General features: G+C 47.6%; 1 protein-coding gene across 1 annotated transcript; it reads left to right on the forward strand.

The window, feature by feature from the left end:
* The first annotated feature begins 11780 nt into the window (after positions 1-11780).
* LOC127565811 (uncharacterized) lies at positions 11781-15826 on the forward strand. Its single transcript, XM_052006403.1, has 4 exons — positions 11781-11900; positions 11999-12089; positions 12574-14548; positions 14605-15826. The coding sequence occupies exons 1-4, from the start codon at positions 11781-11783 to the stop codon at positions 15824-15826; spliced, it is 3408 nt and encodes a 1135-aa protein (XP_051862363.1).
* Positions 15827-23212: the final 7386 nt, after the last annotated feature.

Here is a 23212-nt window from a genome sequence, read left to right on the forward strand (position 1 = left end):
TGTCTATTTTTAGAGACAATAATTTATTTGCCACTTCAGTGGTTATATGCGCTTTTATGTTGTTTGCCACTGTTTGCAAAGTTTTTTTGCAGTTTGATGCATTTAACGTAATTTTTTTTCCGTCAGCGGCTTTGAGTCCATCACAAATTGGGTCAAGAATATTTCGCATATTTTCGGAATTTAAGACATTGAAAGGAATGCTGTCTTCTGTCACCAATCCAATATATGACCTCAGCAGTTGTTTTTTATTCACTTCAATTTTTATTTTTTTTTTTCTAATAGTTTTTTTTAATTTCATGGAGGAATTTGACGACGACGAAGTTTCTAACTGCTCAACACTTGCAGCATTTAAATTTATTTTGTGTAAATTAAGTAAATGTGTTTTTAAATTTGAAAGTCTATTATTTTTGAGTTTATTTTTACATGTTTTACATATAGCTATGCCTTCATCAACGTTATTTTCAAAATACATCCAAATATTACTCTGCGCCATAGTTAAACAATTAAGCTCCTGTATCGATCTTGCTTCAATTGACACTGATGCACAAGAATCAAGAATCAAACAGTATAAGCAGAAAAATTCAGACGCGACAGTAGTTTCGACAGTAGTCGCGACTGTGACATGTAGCGTCTTGCAGAATCGAAAGCAGCAGCAAAGAAAAATCAAAAATTTTCAAACGGCGACTGCTGCTGCTGGCGACTTGCAGAAGTCGAGCAGTCGCTGCTGCTTCGACTTGCAGAAGTCGAGCAGTCGCTGCTGCTTCGACTTGCGTTGCTTCGCGAAAGCAGCAGCAAAGCAAAATCAAAATTTTTTACACGGCGTCTGCTGCTGCTGATTCGCTTTTCGTCGGCGATCGTTTTCTGCTTTTGCTTCGACTGCGACTTCTGATTTTTTCAGAAGCAGAAGCAGAAGCAAAATCACATGAAATGAAACTTGCTGCAGTTTTTTAAACACTGGCGCTATTAACTCGCTTGGCTCTTTTTGCGTTGCACATGCGCTGTCAACTCGCTTGGCTCTGTTTGCGTTGCACATGCGCTGTTAACTCAGCACACAAGAAACTCTGGTATATACATATTTCTGGGCTATTGTTTTATTATGAGGCGCAGTATGGTGCGTCACACTCTTTTTTTTTTTTTTTTTTGAGGCGCAGTACCTACCCCGACGGGAGGAGCAGAAGACGATGGACACCCGCCAGTAACCCCCACGATATATCTAACCGGTGGGAGAATCGTGGCCAGGATCCAGATCGAAGGCATGCCCACCGAGGGAACTGTGGATACCGGTGCCCCCACGAGTTTCATCAGTGAAGAGTTGGCCGCGCGACTTAGTACCCCCGAGAACACATTCACTAAGGATTCGCGAATTCGTCTCGCTGACGGCTCCGTTCGAGAGGTCACGAAGACGCTCATAGCGCGTGTCTGACTGGAGAATCGGGAAGTTCGTCTACCATTCCTGGTTTTACCCCATCTTCTTGAGCCCCTGATCCTGGGCCTAGATTTCCTCTGTTCCATAGAAACAACGATTTGCTGCGGTACAGCCCAGATTCGTTTAGATAATTCGCTAACATCGATGAAAACACCTTTGTGCCCTCGAGCCTCGCACTCCGAGCCTATCCTGGCGACACCCCCTCCAGTTCCACGAAAACGAACACGCGTAGAGGCAGATCCAATGCCCCGACCGATTCCTAGACCCCGTCCCCGGCATACAAGGCACGGCCCAGCTGCCCCAATTCCGCTCCCGGCCACCTTGTCCAGTGTAATTCCTGCCGTCCCGGACACAAGGGGACCGAGCGTCTATGACACGACCTATCTCCAGGACTATCGACTATAAACGTCCTCTCCACCCCTCGAGATGGGGTCCGACCCAGACAAGGACCTTCCCCATGGCCTGCGGACATTGCGCCAAGCATTCAGGGATTCTTACAAGAGGAACTCCCAAAGTTTGACGGAATAACAGGGGTAACCTCAATCGCGGAGCACACTATAACACTGCGAGACGAGCGACCTATCAAACAGCATTATTTTCCTAAGAACCCAGCCATGCGAAGGATCATCGACGAACAGGTCGACCAATTGGATGGGCTAATCGAGCCTTCTTATGGTCCCCACAGTGCCACAATTGTACTAGTAAAGAAGAAGAATGGGCAATGACGAATGTGCCTTTATCAATGGCGAGTGATGCCATTTGGACTACATTCGGACTCCGTGATCGGAGTCGACAGGGAACCTTTCGCCTTCGCGTACTTGGACGACATTGTGGTGGTCGGAAACTCTCTAGAGGAACACACTAAACCCCTTAGAGAAGTGTTCAAAAGGCTCCGGCGGACGAACTTACGCATAAACCACGAGAAGTGCGCATTCTTCCAGCGGAAAATAAACTACTTAAGGCATGTGATCAGTGAAGAAGGGATTCACACAAATCCCAGCAAGGTGGCAGATGTCCGCGAATTAATTCCCCCGGCTAACTTGAAAGAATTACACCAGTGCATCGGCATGGCATCTTGGTACCGCAGATTTGTTCCTAACTTTGCTACGGTGGTGCAACCCATGTCACAACTCCTCAAAAAGGGGCGAAAGTGGACATGGGGTGAAAAGCAGTAAGCCGCGTTCGACGAACTAAAAACTCTCTTGACCACCGCCCCTGTGCTAGCGTGCCCGGACTTCCACGTGCAGTTCGTGCTACAAACTGACGCTAGCAACGTAGGAATCGGAGCAGTCCTGACCCAAGAAATCGACGGTCCAGAACGGGTGATATCCTACGTTAGTCGACGGCTCAACAAAGCGGAGGAGAACTACTCCGCCACCGAGAAAGAATGTCTCGCAGTGATCTGGGCCATCAGGAAACTTCGTTGTTATATGGAGGGTTACCGATTCGAGGTCGTCACCGACCATCTGGCACTCAAGTGGTTGAATTCACTTGAGTCAACACATGGACGTGTGGGACGTTGGGCTTTAGAGCTGCAACAATATCAATACGACGTGCGACATCGACCCGAAAAGCAGAACGTAGTCGCCGACGCCCTTTCCCGACAACCCCTTATCAGGCTGGCCATGTTAAAGGAGGAGGCCCAACCTTGTTCTTGGTTATCCCGGCGCATACAACAGGTGAGTGAGGAACCACAACGCTACCCGGATTGTCATGACCAACCAGCCGCCGGCCACTTAGGAGTACGTAAGACTATTCATCGGGACGTCAAGAAGCACGTCCGGCAAAGCCTAAGCTGCCAAAAATTCAAGACATCACAGCAGAAGCCTGCCGGACCATGCATACCCGGCCCGCAGAAGAACCCTTCGCCGTCATTGGAGCCGATTTCGTCGGCCCACTTCCTCGTTCCAAGCAAGGTAACACCATGCTCCTCGTTTTCTTTGATTTGTTTTCCAAATGGGTAGAACTAGTGCCAATACGACGTGCCACTACTGCGAGCCTTCAGCGTGCGTTCCGAGAGCGAATCCTCGCTCATTTCGGGGTTCCGCGACGTTTCGTGTGCGACAATGGGACGCAATTCACTAGCCGGTCCTTTAAGGCATTTCTAAAAACCGCCGGAGTCGACCTACAACACACTGCTCCCTATTCGCCACATGAAAACCCAACGGAACGAGCCAACCGGACAGTTAAGACCATGATCTCGTAACTAATCGACGGACAGCAGAACCAATGGGATGAGTTGCTTCCAGAGATCACATTAGCTATCAATTCCAGCGTCTCCGAGTCCACCGGCTACAGTCCAGCGCTCCTAGTACAGGGTAGGGAGCCACGATTTCCCGGAGGATTATATGACGAGGTGCCACCAGAGGCCCCCGGCGAACTAAAAGACCCCGGCAATCGTACGAGGAAACCTGAACCAAGCGAGCCATGACCAGAGTCGGCATTATAATCTACGCCGGAGGCAATGGCGAGCTACTTTGGGCGGAAAGGTGCTTTTGCGGCAACACCATCTCTCCAATGCTGCCGACGGTTTCGCAGCAAAACTAGCTCCGAAATTCGATGGCCCGTACGTGGTAAAGAAGTTCATTGCAGCAAACATTGTCCGCTTACAACACACAACGACCAACCAGAGAAGAGTAGCTAACATTGCAGATCTCCGGGAGTTCCAGGAGCAGAGGCCCGAGTCCGAGGCCGAAGGCTACGAGAGCGACACGTCGAGAACCGCGATCAAACCCTGATCCTATCCCTCCGACCACAACTTCCTCAGTCGCTCTACCAATGATCTCACTACTTTTCTTAATCATTACAGAACATGGAACCGATCGATCTCACCCTTTCTTCTCCGCCACGCGACTACGCTGGCAATGCACCCCGGATGACTCCCGATCGTACGGAGCCACACTATTCCCCGTGGCCCGAGGATGCACCCCGGATGACTCCCGATCGTACGGAGCCGCACTATTCCCCGTGGCCCGAGGATGCACCCCGGATGACGCCTGATCGTGCGGAGCCGCACTACTGCCCGTGGCCCGAAGATGACCCCCTGTACCAGGCTAGTCTACGAGCTATGTACAACCCCGCCAGCGAGGGGGAATCGGAGGAGGAAGGGCCCTACGAGGAGGACGATGCATCCGAACAGGAGGAGGGCAGCGAGGCGGCTCCCACCAGGCGCTTGGTCACCCAGGCCCGGACAACGCCGCGACCCGCGACTAGGGCGTGGGGTGTATGGTCGACCCCCGTCGCCGACCGAGACGGAGGCGCAACGCTACCAGCCCCCTCCCACTGAGGACAGTGACGCGGACGAGCCATTCTTCGTCCATGAAATGGACCGTACTGTAACGTACGAGCCGGCCATCCGCCCGTGGGGAATGCGAGTAACCCGTATTGACCGGGCGGTGGTGGATGGCATCCTCCCTCCAGGGGAAACCCCCACCTCATACTTCGCGCTGCCGGAGCGCTGGAACTATCGGGGGCCAGCGATCGCCGACCGCCCAGTTCCACCACCCTAATTCCCACCAGCTTTTCGACGCCCTAGGACACCCATCCTACGCCTACTCGAGGAAATGGACGAGTCCGACCCCGACGGGCTTCCCCTTCCCATGCCCTCCTACGACCCACCTCAGGAAGGTCCACGATGGGAATCCGCGTCGTCGGACGACGAGCCGGACGGACCTCGGTTCCGTCGACAGTACGCTAGGACTTCCCCAGCCAACGAGGAGACCGACAATCTCTCCCACCTATTGAAGGTCCTGGGGCAGGACTTGGTGCCGTTGGAGGAGGATGGGGACCAAAATCTAATGTCGGAAGTAGCCCACGGAAGCGAGCTGGTGGAAGCTCCCACCAATTGGAAGGTGGAAACGCCCCAACGCCAACTACCCCGTGGCCTAGTTGAAGAGGGACGAGGGAGCGAGGGACGAGGAACCAGGACCAGGTTCACACACACCTACCTCGACACCACCTATCAGGTGAACAGATCCAAAACCGGACGTATCCGGATTTTTATTCGCCCGGAGGAAAAGGGCACCATACTGCGCCTCATAATAAAACAATAGCCCAGAAATATATATATACCAGAGTTTTTTCTGTCACATACGGTCACTCACCCAGCTGTGCTGAGTTAACAGCGCATGTGCAACGCAAAAAGAGCCAAGCGAGTTAACAGCGCAAGTGCAACGCAAACAGAGCCAAGTGAGTTAACAGCGCATGCGCAAATTTAGGGAAAAAAAGTAAAAGCAAGTTGGCAGAGCCAAGACCTTGTCCTAGATGAAGGAGAGAGTAGAAGGAGCGCCTCTCACTCTCTGATTAGAACTTGCCAGTGCGAAACTCTTTTACCCGCGAGTGCCTTTGTTAAAAAGTCTTGAACCCACGTATATACTTGACAAACTAGAAGTTCATCACGCAGCCAACGCGTATTATACAGGTACATACGTTCAAGCTGGATGCTTGATATCCACTCGCTCATTGATTTTTCCCCGTTGCTCCCCCGTTTAACATATGCGATTACGCATAACCAGTAGCATTGTTATTACATAACCCCACTCGAGTGCGACAACGCACTAACACAACCATACTAACGTCATACGCTACATATTGTTCTTTTTCGCTGCGTCTTTCGTTCGTCTTTTTCTTTTCGCACAACGCGCATATTTTTTTCCCGTTCACTGTAGTCGTATGACTACAGACTACTACAGTCGACGCTGAAAAAGTGTGTACAGTGTGACTGTGCCAGTGTGATTACACGCCAGCATTTGTCTCACTCATACTGTGTACCTCGTTTTCCGTAGTGATCGTGCAAAGCAAAGTGCCCGTTCGCGGTAACAGTGAGACTACCAGTAGTACAGTCGACGCTGGAATAGTGTGTATAGTGCGGCTGTGCCTGTGTGATTACACACCAACACTCGCCTCACCTACACCGTACATCCCGGTTATGATTCTTCGCGAAGTACACCGAACTCTCCCGCTAGCTGTAGTAGTGTGACTACAAACTACTACAGTCGACGCCGGAACAGTGTGTACGGTGTGATTGGGCCAGTGTGATTACACACTCACAACCATTCCACCCACGCTGCGTGACACGTTTTATACTATTCGCACGAACCACAACTTCTTCCCGTTAGCTGTAGTAGTGTGATTACAAACTACTACAGTCGACGCCGGAACAGCGTGTACAGTGTGATTGGGCCAGTGTGATAACACACTCACAACCATTCCACCCACGCTGCGTGCCACGTTTTATACTATTCGCACGAACCACAACTTCTTCCCGTTAGCTGTAGTAGTGTGACTACAACCACTACAGTCGACACCGAAAAGTGTTTACAGTGCAACATAGTCAGTGTGCTTCACACTGACCCCCGTGACAACCACCCGTATAACATACCTATCGACGTTGGACCTGAGGAGAATCCCAGAAGCGGAAATATCTACACCATTGTTGACTTATCTGGTACCAGTGAAATAAGAAATAAAGAAAACAAAATTAAGAATTCAAAACTACTACTCGGCTTATCGGGTTTCAGCAAACATAAATTTTCTTATTTCGACCCCTGGACAGCGCTAGTTACCTCGGCGTTGTGACGGTTCGTTACAAAGGGGAATCCCACGTTTGATCTGCTAGTTGTAAGCGCGTTTTAGTAGGTGCGAAGATCTTATACGCTGGATTTTGGATACAACTGAAACCGACTCCATCGATGTAACCAGTGCTTGGAAAATGTTTTCCATTAGAGATAGCATTGAGTTGGTAAACTTATCTTTAAAAGAGATTAAGGTGTGAACATTAAATAGATGCTGGAGAAAATTATGGCCAGAGGTAGTTAAAAGTTCTGAAATAAAAGTGCCGAAATGTGGATTCCTGGATATATTGGACCTTACTCACTTGATTGAAGTTGAAGGTTTCGACGACATGGCAAATGATGATTTGCAAGAGTTGTTTGAAGATGAAGAAATTGATGACGAATTATTGCTTGAGATTGCTGTGAATGAAGCAAACAATTCGAAATCAGATGACAGCAGCTCTGAAGAAACCGATCAAATTAAGTTGTTTATCGATAGAAAAACTCTAAGAAGGATTCGCATATGCTAGCAGCTTGGAATCGTGCTTTTTAGAAGAAGGCATCTCAGACCCTATAAAGTATATATATTCTTGATCAGCATCAACAGCCGAGACTATCTAGTCATGTCCGTCTGTCCGTATGAAACACTGGTTCTCGTAGACTCTTAGAGATAGACCTATAATTTTTTTTCGACAGCATTTGTTATGTTTGCCCGCAGATCAAGTTTGTTTCAAATTTTTGCCACGCCCACTTCCGCCCCCGCAAATTAATAAAATCGAATAACAAGCGTAACTTTAAAGCTAGAGCAGCAAATTTTGGTATGTACAATAATAACTATAGTAATTGTGATTCCTGAAAATTGCGATCAGCTAAAAATTGTGGAAGTTATTAAAGAATTACTTTTGTATGCGCAAAAACGCCTACTTACTAAGGGTCTTAGTAGCTTTGGCTGGTATATTTTGTATATTTTGAAAGTGGTACTATATCGATATAACGAAAATACTATTTGGTATATTTTTAGTATTTTTTATATTAAAAAAAAATACCGCAATATTTGCTTTTATTTAAATGGATAGAGGGTATCTCACAGTCGAGCACACTGAACTGTAGCTTTCTCACTTGTTTTTTTTATAAAGAGCCACTAAAAAAGAAAGCATGTAAATAATAAAAAACAAGTAAGAAAGCTACAGTCGAGTGTGCTCGACTGTGAGATACCCGCTACCCATTTTTAATAAAGGCAAAATATTGCGGTATCATTTTCAAAATATACCGAAAATACTAAAAAAATACTAAAAATATACCAAATGATATGTTTGGTATATCTATATAGTACACCATTCAAAATATAGCATAGACGGCACAATGTGATTGTCGGCCAAAGCAACTCAAACTCATAGTAAGTAGGCGTTTTTGCCCATACAAAAGTATTTCTTCAATAACTTCCACAATTTTTATCTGATCGCAATCAAATTTTTAGGAATCATAACTATTACAGTAATTATTGCATACACCAAAATTCATAACTCTAGCTTGAAAATTACGCTTTTTATTCGATTTTTTTGATTTGCGGGGGCGGAAATGGGCGTGGCAAAAATTTGAAACAAACTTGATCTGCGTGCAGATATAACAAATGCTGTCGAAAAAAAATTATAGCTCTATCTCTTATAGTCTCTGAGATCCAGTGTTTCATACGGACGGACGGACAGACGGACAGACACACAGACGGACAGACGGACATGGCTATATCGTCTCGGCTGTTGACGCTGATCAAGAATATATATACTTTATAGGGTCGGAGATGCCTCCTTCTACCTGTTACATACATTTCCTGCCGGCACAAAGTTATAATACCCTTCTACCCTATGGGTAGCGGGTATAATAAAACTGTGTTGATGCGAGCGCATTGCTAAGTGAGAGGCACACCTCCGCTCCGCCGACCGAAAAGCACTCAAAGCTTTTTCGCTCACTACCAATGCGCTCAGTGCGTAAGAATGCACTCAAGCTCCAGTGCTCTCAGCTTCTCTCTCCCACAACTCACCACCGCTGAGCCGCGCTCAGCATAGATCGCCGAAATGCCGTCGGCTTTTTCCTATTAGTTAGTAGCAAACGACGTCTAGTTCAAATCGTTACAATCACCCCCTTTTCTGTGCGACATAACAACCCGAGAAGTTTTCAATAAACCAAATATATATATAGTGATAAAAACGCGAGTGTTTTTATTTTTCGGGAAGCAAACAGTTTGGACACTTTTTCAGCGCCCCCACAAACATTGGTCCTTCGAGCCGGATCAAAAATCTTCATCGTTCCAGTTTTTACATCCGCAGATAAGTGCCACTAGTTTTTGCTTTTCTATTCCTTCTACCACGGTCGTCCGCCCCTCCAATTCCGCCATATTGCGCAAAAGTTTTTCCCATAGCTTTGCCAATTGCCTTCTTGTTCTTCGGACGACCTTTTCCATGGTTTTTTTGCCTAATTACTTTACATGTGTGTTTTTCTTTTTTTTGCAAGTGCAAGTGCAGTGACAAGTGTAAATTATCCAAAGAGAGTCATTTTTTAAAGTGCGAGGATTATATATTGTATACTCCATACATATATAATCATACGAATTATTTAACTTAAATCCAAGTTGTGTACCAGAATTTCGTTTTTCTTAATTCTTGTCCGTTATTTCTTGTACGTTTGTATGTCGCGGTAATTGCCGACATACATACATACACACATATTTCGGTGCACTCTCTTTTGTCCGCAAGCGCACCGGCTTGCAGCCGCGCTTGCTCTCGCGCTCTCTCAACACACACACACGCACTCTTGTGCATTTGTTGTTTGTCCGCACTTGCTCTCGCTCTCATTTGTGTTACATACAAATATACGTGCATTTCGCTTGCTTAGACGTTGGCAGCGCAGTGCAAGCACATACATACATACGTACATACTGTTGTGCATGCTTAACCGCGTGCATAAGTACTTCTACGAGTGAAGTAATAGATTGGCAGGGCAGCGGTAGTCGCACTCGACATACCCTACCCTTTCTTTTTTTTGTTTCAAGTGATATATTTAGTGTGTGTATTTGAGAGCAACTCCCAGCTCAGGTGTCGGTGTATAGGCTACCTCCAGCCAGTGTCCACACATACATAGACATACACACACACATATACACACCTACATATAATCACAATTATACTTCCACCACATCTCCATATTTAAATATATAAATAATTTTTGTTGTTGTTTTTTCGTGACCATTTATTTATTATTTTTCCATACAGCGCTTTTTAACCACATTTGTGTTTTTTCCAGCGTATTGTATTTTCGTGGTATTTTTTCTTATTTTCGTGCCTTTTTGTTCTTGTTTTCGACAATCATTTGCTTGATTGTCGCGGGAAGTTTCCCCCGCCCCCCTTGCGTTCGTTGCCTGTGTCCGCAGTCCGTACCCATTTGGGGTACAAAATACCTCAGCACTACCTGTGGTATTTTTCCAGTATATTATTTGTATTTTTCTTTTACTAGTTGCTACGTGCCTTCCGTTTCGTTTCCACCTTCTGGGCCGTTTCCGGATATATATATAAAAAAAAAAACCAAGTTCCATTTGGTATTTTTTTTGGTATATTTTCTGTGATTTTCTGGTTTTCTAACCAGCGGCTTCCTACCTTCCGTGCGTAGCATGTCAACGGGCAATCCCGATAAGACTAAAACTAGACTGTCCGTGCCCTCTACTAGCGCCGCTAGAGTTTCGCCTAACCCCCCTGTGCCTAGATCCAAGAAGGACTCGGCTCTTCGTGCATCCAGCACATCACCGATCCCCGCACGGTCAGCTAGTGTTTCGCCCACTTCCGGCACCAAGCCTCTGATCCTCGTGACCAAATCTCCGTCGGTTCCTTCGACCAAGGCTGCTTCCGTCCCAGTTCCTCGGCTGCCAATTGTTACGCGTTCTCACAGCAAAATGGCACACAATGTGGTAGACTCGGCATTGAATAAGTTCATCGCCGCGACTGACCGTGTCAGTCACTTTGCGTCGCGACTTAACAATGCTTCTACTGACAGCGCGTCCCTGTACACGTGCCAGGTCCGGAGGGACCAGATGCGTGCCTTGTGGGACAAGGTCGAGAAGGAGTACGAGGCTTGCTCCTGCGTCATGTCGGATGAAATGACGACAGACGAGTTGCCTACCATTCAGGCAAAATATGATTACTGCTATATTCTCTATGAGCAGTGGTCCGCTCAGCTAAGTGAGGAAATAGCTGATGCCTCCCAGGCCATCACTCCCCGTACACCCGTACAACCCCAAGCCGTGCCGTTCGTGTCCACAGGGTGTCGCCTACCTCCGTGCGACACCGAAGTTTTCGGAGGCGATTACACTCGCTGGCCCACCTTCCGAGACTTATTCACGGCTATCTACATCCGAAATCCTAGACTGTCGGAAGTTGAGAAAGTTTTCCATCTCAACTCCAAGACCAGCGGTGAAGCCCATGCCATTGTGTCAAAGTCTCCTTTGACCAATGAAGGGTTTCAGTCGGCGTGGTCCAGCTTGACTGAGCGTTTTGAGAACAAACGGTTGCTCGTGAACAGTCAGCTGCGTATCCTTTTCAATTTGCCCGCCATTGGGCAAGAGTCGGGTGCAGCCATTCAAGAGTTGCAGAGCACCATCCAAGGGTGCTTGACGGCCTTTAGAGCACTCAAAGATCAACACGGAGAATTGGGATTGCATCCTGGTTTTCCTGTGTTCTTCGAGGCTCCCCAAATTGACCCTTTCTCTTTGGGAACAGTCCATACAGAATAAGAGCGACGTTCCAACGTGGGCTGACATGAACGCTTTCCTTCTAGAACGGTATCGCACCCTAGAAGCGATAGCGGAAGTGTCAGCCAGCACGAGCGCTCCGACGGTTCCACGGGCCTCACGTAAGGAGGCCCCCGTCGCCAAGCAGGTAAACTCCTTTGAGAGTCGGGTAACTTCAAAAACCCAGTCCTGCAAGTTGTGTTCCCGGAGAATCACCCGATTCGTTTGTGCCCTCGTTTCCTCCAGATGGGTATCAATGATAGGGTCAATTATATAAAGCAACAGAAGCTGTGTCTAAATTGTTTCGCACGAGGCCATATCCTGGCCGAGTGCACAAGTGCGCACAGCTGCTTTACTTGCAAGGGTCGTCATCATACACTCTTGCATCGAGTGAGCCCGGCGCCGACAGTTACAACCCCCACTCCATCTCATATACAGTCCACTTCCACCCAGTCAGCTAACGTCCAATCTTTCGTGGCAGTTAACACACAAGGTGTTCTGCTCAGCACAGCTGTCATTCACGTATGCCATCTCGGCGTCCGTTATACAGCTCGGGCTCTGATCGACTCCGGATCAGAAGCCACCTTCCTCTCAGAGAAGTTGTTCAAGCGCTTGAGGATGCCGTATACATCCGTGCAAGCCCGCGTTTCTGGGCTGACGCAAGCTGTGGCAGCCCAGCCCCGAAAGTTTTGACAATTCTTAATTGGCTCCCCGGTCAGACCCGATTTGCAGATCGAGGCGTCGGCGTACGTCCTCCCCCAATTAGCGGGGAATCTGCCTTCATGTTCCGTCCCACAAACTTTCCTCGAAAATCTGCCCAGCATCCAGCTGGCAGACCCCAAATTCCATGAGAGTTCGCAGATTGATGTGCTACCAGGCGCTGACATCCTCCCGTCCATTCTGCTCGGCGGCTCTCATGTCGGAGAGACCTCAAGAGACCATTTTCGGTTGGATCCTGACTGGCCCTGTGTCGGGATCCATTTCAAGATCCATTTCGTCCTTTTCGGCTCGACTGTCCGTCGAGCGAACTCCGCCATTGGAGGAACTCCTCTCCAAATTTTGGGAGGTGGAGGACCTGCCGGCTAGCCCAGCAAAGGAATCTGACCTTTTTTGTGAGGCTAACTTCAACGCCACGACCGTGCGAACCTCAACGGGTCGCTACATGGTCACGCTCCCATTCCGCGATCCTGGTCACGTTGACCTGGGTCACTCGAGGGCTACCGCTCTCGCTCAGTTCCTGAGAAACGAGAGCCGTTTAAAGAGGAACGACTCTCTGAAGGAACAATATGACTCCGTTATTCGAGAGTATCTGGATTTGGGTCACATGACTCAAGTCCCCCCATCCAGTTCCGGCAACTACTATTTGCCGCATCACGCTGTTCTCAAGCCCGACAGCACCACCACAAAGCTCCGCGTTGTGTTCAACGCCTCCAGCCCGACTTCAAACGGGAAGAGTCTGAACGACATCCTCCACACAGGGCCAATCCTTCAATCCGACCTAACCATTCAAATCCTGAAATGGAGGTTTTTCAAGTTCGTCTTCAACGCTGACATCACCAAGATGTATCGGCAAATCCTTGTGGATCCCAAACACACCCGGTTTCAAAGGTTGCTCTTCCGTACTCCAGACGAGAAGTTATGCGACTTTGAACTCAACACAGTCACCTTTGGAGTGAACTGTGCTCCGTACCTGGCTATCCGCGTTCTGCATCAGCTTGCGAGTGATGTGCGCGACCGGTACCCCCTTGCTAGTGACATCATCGCCAATTATATGTACGTTGATGACGTCCTAGCAGGAGCTGACACTAAGCAGGCTGCGGTGTCTGCTATAGATGAGCTTCGAACAGCGCTCGAGAGTGCTGGGTTCCCTTTGCGTAAGTGGACCTCGAACTCGAAAGATGTGCTGAGAAGAATCCCTAAGGATCACTTGCTCTGTGCAGACTTCCTCGAGATCGACGAAGCTAGTGTCGCAAAGACGCTAGGCATTCGTTGGCGGGCCACGTCCGACGAGTTCTTTTTCGTCACCGCCGAGATGGTGTCCAAACCATCTTTCAGTAAGAGAGAAGTGCTGTCGCAGATCGCCAAGTTGTTCGATCCTGCAGGTTGGCTTGCTCCCGTGGTCATTTGGGCCAAGATTTTTATGCAAGAAATCTGGAAGCAAGAAATCGGCTGGGACGACTCCTTACCGGCGGATCTCACAGAGCAGTGGACCAGTTTTCTGCGAAACTATTCGTCCTTGCAGGACATCCGCATCCCTAGATGGACCAACTACACTCCCGTGGAAACCGTGGAATTGGATTTTTGCGCCGCCTCTCAAAGCGCGTATGGAGCCGCTCTTTACGCACGTGTGGAAACAGCTGGACAAGTGTCTGTGAGCCTTCTAGCAGCGAAGACTAGAGTTGCACCTATCAAGACGGTCTCTCTACCTCGTCTTGAGCTGTGCGGAGCTCTCCTGTTAGCAGAATTATCCGCCGCCCTCCTACCACATTTTCCCACCCCCGACGCTGAGACGTACCTGTGGACAGACTCCACTATCGTTCTGGCATGGTTGGATAAGCAGCCATGCAAGTGGACCACTTTCGTGGCGAACCGAGTGGCCAAGATTCACTCGGTGAATGGCACTTGGCAACATGTTCGTTCCGAACATAACCCAGCCGATCTGGCAAGCCGCGGTGTCTCGCCGCAAGAGCTACTGGCCAGTCGCCTTTGGTGGCAGGGGCCTGAATGGCTGACGCATTCACCAGCGCAGTGGCCTTCACCAGTCATTGGCTCGATACTGAATTGGAGTGTCGAGCGGTGAAGGTCCATGCAGCGCAAGTCCTATGTGAGGACTTCCTCGACCGTTTCTCCAGGTTCGATCGAGCGCTCCGAGTGTTTGCGTATGTGCGAAGGTTTGCCCAGCGTTGCCGCCAACCCAAGATCTCGTTTCCAGAGACGCTCAGCTCTCAAGAGCTTGCAGAAGCTCAAGAGAGGCTGATTGTACAGGCTCAGAATCGGGTATACGCGAAAGAGTGTGCTTCCCTCCGGTCCCATAATCGTCTAATCGGGTCAAGCGATATCCTAAGCTTGAATCCGTTCCTTGACAAGCAAGGTGTCCTGCGTTCGTGTGGACGCGTAAGAGCGTCCACCTCCTTATCCTACGACGAACGGCATCCAATAATTCTCCCGTTCGGCTGCGTGTTCTCACGCCTCCTGGTTTCCTTCACGCATCAAGTCTCCCTCCATGGAGGCAACCAATTGGTGATGCGGCTGGTCCGAACCAAGTTCTGGATTCCCAAGCTAAGGAACTTGGTGAAGACAGTGATTAGTGCATGCAAGACCTGTGTGATTCATCGCCGCAAGCTCCAGTCGCAGTTGATGGGTGATCTCCCAAGCGCCCGGTCGACTTTTTCGAGACCTTTCACTAACTCCGGAGTAGACTTCGCCGGTCCCTTCGACGTCAAGAGCTACGTCGGACGGGGCTGCAAGATTACGAAGGGTTACGTATGTGTCTTCGTGTGCTTCAGCACGAAGGCGTTCCATCTTGAGGCGACCACGGATCTGACAGCGGAAAAGTTCTTGGAAGCTTTCTCCCGATTCGTGGCACGGCGCGGGTGCCCTCTTCACATGTACTCTGACAACGGGAAAACGTTCGTCGGAGCCTCCTCCATTCTCTCCAAAGAATTTGTGGAGAGCACCCGCAACCTGATTGTCACCACTCACAGCCATCAAGGTCTTGCATGGCATTTCAACCCACCTGGTGCCCCTCACATGGGGGGTCTCTGGGAAGCAGGCGTCAAGAGTTTTAAGACGCATTTCTACAAGACGGTTTCCTCCGTAAAACATACGTTCGAGGAGCTTTCCACCCTCCTATCCAAAATTGAAGCGTGCCTCAATTCGCGGCCTTTGTCTCCTATGTCAGAGGATGTGAGCGACTTGGCGGCACTTACTCCCGGTCATTTCCTGATCGGGGGTTCGCTACTCTCCATGGCGGAGCAGAGTCCAGAGAGGATGTGGAGTCCATCCGCAACCGCTGGCAACGGCTCAAGGCTCTCCATCAGCATTTCTGTGTGCGATGGAAGAACGAATATCTAAAGGAATTGCATAAGCGGAATAAGTGGCAGTCACCTTCACGCGATCTCCAAATCGGTGACATGGTGGTCATCAGAGAGGAGAATATACCGCCACAAGAATGGCGCCTCGGGCGTGTGCTGACCGCTTGCCCAGGCGCTGATGAAAGGGTCCGTGTGGTTGACATCCAGACGTGTCGTGGTGTTTTCCGCCGACCAGTTGCAAAGCTGGTCCTCCTTCCTACGGGACACGCGCTCTGAGTCACCTATTCTTCTCTCTACTGCCATCCACTATCCTGTGGTTTCCTCTTCCGGCTTAGCCAATTCATCCCGCGCCATGTTCTTCATTTAATCTATTGTTTTTTGTTCTTTTTCTCTTCCTTTTGTTTTTCGCCTTTTGATTTCATCCCATTACAGTTTACCATGGCGTTCTCCAGAAGATCATCCTGCACCCTGTCCGACGGAGTGAGCTTGCGAGGGCTCTTCTCGCCAGCGCGCTCCCTTTCGCCTCCGATTGCCGGCTCTCCGCCGAGGCAAGTCGCCCCGATGGAGTCCGAGCCCTCTCCAGCACCGGTGGCACTGGTTACTCCGCGTGGAGTTTCCGTGCCTCGCCGGGCCGCCCCTCAGCGGGGTGAGTATGTGCCTCCCGGCACAAACTCGTTCCGCTGTAGGGTGTGCCGCGGTGTCCACGCGCTGCGCAAATGTCCACGGTTTGCCCAGCTGACGCCAGAGAAGCGGCTCCGGGCAGTACTTGTAAATAAGTACTGTCCCAACTGCTTGGCTCATCAGCACTCCGGGGGCACTTGCCGCAGCGGTGGACGATGCAGGCATTGTGGTGAGGACCACCACTCCATGCTGCACATGCGAGACCCTAAACCCAAGCAGCGGTTGGCGCGACGACCGAGGGGCCGACGCGACCACCCGGCACCCACCAGAGGAGGACCATCGTCATCCCGGATGGACCGGCCCACTTCCCCACACACCAGGCCCGTGCCTAGCCCCGCCTTGTCATTGACGGCATTACTCCAGTGCAAGGGAGTCAGTATTCTCCCCACCGCGGCGGTCTGGCTAGTCACGGGGAAGACGGCCTTCGAGGCGCGAGTGCTCATTGATCCGTGCTGTCCTGTAAGCCGCATCAGGGAGTCGATGGCAGTGGCCATGGGCCTCTCTATCACTCGCGTGGGCGCAGAAGGAGTGTGCACGGCAACGTTGCGCTCCAAGACGTCACCCATGAGCCGGGAGGTCGTCTTCAAAACTGATCCGCAGCTCCATACAACGACGCCCACCAGGACTGTCACTCCAGCCGGGCCCAGTTCTTTCAGTAACCTCGTGTTGGCTGACAAGGACTGGTTCCGCTCGGCATCGATCTCGGCAGTCTTGGGGGCTGATGTTTACCCTGATGTCGTGCTACCGGGTATCCTCCCGGGCCAAGGCGGACTGCCTATGGCGCAGAATTCCACGCTGGGCTGGATTCTGTCCGGCACGTGCTACTAGTTGTTTCGTTGCAATCCCAATATTGCAAGGGGGAGAATGTTGATGCGAGCGCATTGCTAAGTGAGAGGCACACCTCCGCTCCGCCGACCGAAAAGCACTCAAAGCTTTTTCGCTCACTACCAATGCGCTCAGTGCGTAAGAATGCACTCAAGCTCCAGTGCTCTCAGCTTCTCTCTCCCACAACTCACCACCGCTGAGCCGCGCTCAGCATAGATCGCCGAAATGCCGTCGGCTTTTTCCTATTAGTTAGTAGCAAACGACGTCTAGTTCAAATCGTTACAATCACCCCCTTTTTGTGCGACATAACAACCCGATAAGTTTTCAATAAACCAAATATATATATAGTGATAAAAACGCGAGTGTTTTTATTTTTCGGGAAGCAAACATTTTGGACACTTTTTCAGCGCCACCACAGCAACGCTAAATTTGAAGAACAGTTGCTTATAACGAGACAAGAATATGTGATAATGTAAATTTCACTAAGTCAGTGATATAATAGTACGAATGTAAAAGAAGAGTTCATGCGAATGATAGCAAAAGATAAAGACCTCTAACGAGGCATTGCGTTCAATGCGTCTGCCATTGCCACAATTCGTACCGAAGATGATGAACCGGTATATTCAAAACTCTACCGCATATCCGAATGGTGTGTCGGATTTCGATAACAACGAAATCTCAAAACTGCTGGAAGGCGGTATCATTAGACCGTCAAGATCCGCGTACAACACAGCACAGCTTGGGTTGTCGACAAAGAAAGGGTTCGATGCCGAGGGCAACAACAAACGACTCGTAATTGACTTTAGGAAGTTAAACGATCGAACTGTTGCCGACCCGCTACCAATGCCGAGTATCCAATGATTCTAGCGAATCTGGGTAAGCAAAATTTTTCACAACTCTCGACTTAAAGTCTGGGTATCATCAGATATACCTAGCAGAAAAAGTCGAGAAAAACATCGTTCTCTGTGAACGGTGGAGCATTTTTCAAGGAGCAATTGATGACGTCCTGAGAGAGCAAATAGGGAAATGTTGTTGAGTTAATAATATTTTTCAGAAAATGAACAGGACCATGTTCGACACATTTGACTAGGTACTACAACGCCTACTAGAGGCCAACATGAGAGTAGCAAAGAAAAAACTCAGTTTTTTAAAAAACAGCGTCGAATACCTCGGCTTTGTCGTAACCAGAGACGGTGCCAAAAACGGACCCTGAAAAGGTCAAGAGCAATTCAAGAGTACGTCGAACCAACGAACCTATATGCGCTAAGATCGTTCCTAGGCCTAGCTAAGCTATTATAGAGTATTCGTAAAAGACTTCGCCTCAATAGCTAGACATTAACCAATATACTAAAAGGTGAAAATGGTTCTGTCAGCAAACACACGTCAAGGAAAATCCCGATAGAGTTCAACGACACGCAACGCGATGCGTTCGACGGCTAAGGAACATTTTTAGCATCAGAAGATGTTAGTACTAATGTATCCTAACTTCAAAAAACCTTTCGATCTGACCACTGACGCTTCTGCAAATGACATTGGTGCAGTGTTGTTCCCAAGAAGGTAGGCCAATCACAATGACTCTCACGCACGTTAAAACAGTGTGGGACTCATTACGCACCAATGAAAGGGAGCTTCTAGCAATCGTGTGGTCATCGGTAAATGCAGAATTATCTGTATGGTACCAGAGAGCTCCGCATCTACACTGACCATCAACCACTTACCTTTGCGGTGTCTGAAAAAAAACACCAACGCAAAAATCAAGAGATAGAAGCGGCGTTTATAGAAGAGCATTAATGCAAAAATCTTCTAGCTCAGAAACAATCACCTCCGCTACTAAAAAAATCAATTCAACATTCATTTGGTCAACGCGCCTCCGCTTCACAGCTGCTCCAACGGGCAAGTGGAACGCTTCCATAGTACGTTAATCGAGATTGCGAGATGTCTTTAAAGATCGATAAACAGATCTGCGACACAACACAAAGCATTCTAAGAGCTGTTATTGAATATAACAGGAGCGTGCATTCCGTAACAGGGCAAAGGCCACTGGATGTTATCCACACAGCCTCGGACGAGGTTTGCCAAACTATCAGAAACAAGATAGTAAAGGCACAACAAGACCAAGTACACAGGTGCAACACGGACAGACAAAATAGGGTTTTTGATGTGGGCGAAACACAGTCTTATATCAAGAACAGAAGCAAGAGACTAGGTAACAAACTGTCACCTTTATGTTCGCGAAGAGAAGATACAAGCCGACTTAGGAACAACGGTGCTGATTAAAGGGAGGGTGGTCCATAGACACATCCTTAGGTAGTTATCATCAAGTAACCAACCAATAAATCTCAACAAGAATGTATCTTACAGGTCCACCATGATAATTTCTTATCCTGTTGACCTTGTTAACAAACAGCGCAAGTTGTGTTTTTTCCCCACTCGCATATGGCGAAAACTGTAGGACATAGATGTAGAGCACATAGAAACATGTTTTTTTTCCGCCCCTAACAGTTCACCATAGAATGGCCAAGAAATATTGGACTTTCTTGGCACAGCACTAAAAATTATTACAGAAACTCAAAAACAGATTAATAAACTCACAGATACAGTAAACAAAAAAATACAAGCGAAAAAAGGGTGATCTCTAAGACACCCCACATTTATTTTGAAACGCTTATGACTCGGAAAAGCATGTTAATTACAGAAATTCAGAATTTGATACTAACTATCACTCTTGCAAAGTCAGATATTATAAATCCTACAATTGTCGAAACCAATGATTTGAAGTCAATATTTGATAATCAGCTCACAGAAGTCCCCGTAGTTAATTTAATGGAAGTTTATAAAATCAAAGTATTACAATCAGAAGATGAAATTCTTATGTTAGTCGAGTAGCCTAGAATTAAGCAAATATGTAAGAAAACAGTAATTCTCCCGGTATCGCACAATCACACAGTCCTACAAATTCGAGATGACATCATTGCGGAGTGTGACGATGGAATATTCGCAGTTAGCGAGCTCACCACTTTCTGCAAAAAGCCAAAACGAGAAAGCTGCGCCCGAGAGATGCATGCTGGAGGCCTAGCCAATTGCCGCACTCAACCGGCCAAACTGCTGCCAGTCGCGCTGATAAACGAAGGAACTATCGTCATCAATGAGCAACGCCCCAAGTCACTGTGGTCGAGGGCCCACGGTAATGTTGGAGGAACGCACCTCATCACGCGTTCGAGCATGTAGCAGTGATCAACAATACGAGGTACTTGAACCACAACGCGGTCGTGGGCAAATGTACGAGCGTCGCCACTTTTCCCACCTGTCAACATCACCGGGCACGATCAGATCTGAGTCTCTCATTAATACAATCGATTGAGCGAGCAGAACATAAAACTTCACACGCCAACTCAAAGATAAAGTCGAGGCAGGAGGATCGCCAAAAGTTGCACATCAATCATCGTTCACACAATGCAGCCATAGAAGACGTGCCTCTTTGAAGCTAAAAAGAGCATCGCCCAACTCGACGTCACCGAGGCCGGCCACGAAACTTGAGAGGGGATAGTTAAGAAGCAACACTTCCCAACATTAATTAAGCAGCCCTCGCATGCGCGGGCCGGCAACTTATTAAGCGACCCGCGCGGGATAGGTCTCATGTGCCGCAATGCTTGTGCACCGTTATCCCTAGCAAGCAGCGACGGATTTGTAGCCAGTACTTTTCCACTCGCGATGCTTAGCTTTAGCTGTAGAGGTTTATTTTATAAGTTTTAGTTTAGAGCTACCCAGCAGCCATAGCGTACGAATAAACGCTTCGGCACCTTTTACATCGACCTAACATATTTATACCCGCTACCCATAGGGTAGAAGGGTATTTATAACTTTGTGCCGCAGGAAATGTATGTAACAGGTAGAAGGAGGCATCTCCGACCCTTTAAAGTATATATATTCTTGATCAGCGTCAACAGCCGAGACGATATAAGCCATGTCCGTCTGTGTGTCTGTCCGGTATGAACACTGGATCTCAGAGACTATAAGAGATAGAGCTATAATTTTTTTTTCGACAGCATTTGTTATGTTTGCACGCAGATCAAGTTTGTTTGTTGCCACGCCCACTTCCCCCCGCAAATCAAAAATCGAATAACAAGCAAATTTTAAAGCTAGAGTTGCGAATTTTGGTATATACAATATTTACTATAGTAGTTATGATTCCTGATTCCTGTTATGATTGCGATCAGATAAAAATTGTCGAAGTTATTAAAGAAATACTTTTGTATGGGCAAAAAACGCCTACTTAATAGGGGTCTTAGTTGCTTTGGCTGACAATCTGGTTATTGTGCCGTCTATGGTATATTTTGAATGGCGGTACTATGTCGATATACCAAATATACCTTTTGGTATATTCTTAGGATTTTTGCAGTATATTCGGTATATTTTGAGAAAGATACCGCAAATCTGTTTCTTTTATTCAAAATGGGTAGCGGGTATCTCACAGTCGAGTACACTCGACTGTAGCTTTCTTACTTGTTTTTATTGTATTTGTAGTAAACTTATTAACCTATATATCAGTGCGATATCTCGTTTGCTCCCTTGAATTGTGTACTCCCCTATAATTGTCTGAGATAGCTTAGAGGTTGCTAGGACAATTTTTAAAACAAAGTAATTTTAAAATTAAATTAAATATAATAATTTAAAATAAAATTAAAAAAAAAAAATTTTTTTTAAGTTGTGTTTTTTTGTTTTTGTTGCTTCGTAGCAACAAGATTTATTTGTATTTTTATTTTGTTTTGTCTTTATTTTCTCGTCACCTTTAATAATTTTTAAAAATGAATTCGAAAGAAACACTTCAAGGCTCTAGGAAGAAGAAAAAAAATATCAGAGCAGAATTGAGACATTTGACGAATATCGGTGCGAGTTAGAAGAGATTTACATTTCTGCAAAGGCAAGGCTGAAGGCGGTGGTGAAATCGTTGTCCGATACTTCATCCGCAATACGTCGATTCAGCCGATTGCTGCCTCCTCGCACCGTCTCTGCCTAAACTGTCATTGCCAAAGTTAGCGGAAAGTTCCGAATTTAAAAAATTTTATAAGATTGTTTAAGACTCTCGTTGACAATGACCATTCTATTCCGAGCATTGAGAAGTTCAATCATCTCATTTCATGTCTCTCTGGTGAGGCTCTTGGAACGGTGTGAACGTTTTCAAGTCACCGAGAACAACTATGAAAAAGCAATGGCGAGTTTGAAAAGAGTATATGACAAAGATTGTCTGATATTTAATGAAAATATCACAGCTCTTTTCAATTTGCCAAAGATTTCGCAGCGCTCCGCTTCAGCGTTGAGAAACTTGATTGACACTGTCTCTGCGATATACGGATCATTGTTGTCGATAGGTGATGATAAGATGATTGCAAATGTAATCCTTATTCACCTGGTCATACTCAAAGTTGATGCAATGACAAAAAAAGAAGGGATGAGCAGCTAGATTACACGAAGATTCTATTATGGAGTGAGTGTGAAACTGTGCTTAATATTGATATCAGCACTTGTCAGCCGTTTCCGCCAAACAGCTTAATAAAAGCTCGTTTTCGTGTACGACCCAAAATATGCGTATATTGCAATTCCGAAGAGCATTGCATCGTAAGTTGCTCGATGTTAGCTGCCTTGGCATTAACAGAGATTTGACTAGGCGAAAACAATGCATTATGCATAAATTGTCTTCGGAAGGGTTCACACTGACGCCAAATGTAAGGCAAAAAGTGTCGTGTGTGCAGCGTTTCACATCATACGTTGCTGCACTTATATTCTGTGGACTAAAAATAGTAGAGCGTTACCACCCCCGAGTCCCTTCGTTGTTGAGCTGATCGTCCATCACACTTCGCATGCGATGCATGCGACCGTGTCGGATAAAGTGATCCTGGCCACAGCAGTCATAAAAAATAAA

Source organism: Drosophila albomicans, chromosome 2R (genome assembly GCF_009650485.2).
Source record: "Drosophila albomicans strain 15112-1751.03 chromosome 2R, ASM965048v2, whole genome shotgun sequence".
NCBI classification, from domain to species: domain Eukaryota; kingdom Metazoa; phylum Arthropoda; class Insecta; order Diptera; family Drosophilidae; genus Drosophila; species Drosophila albomicans.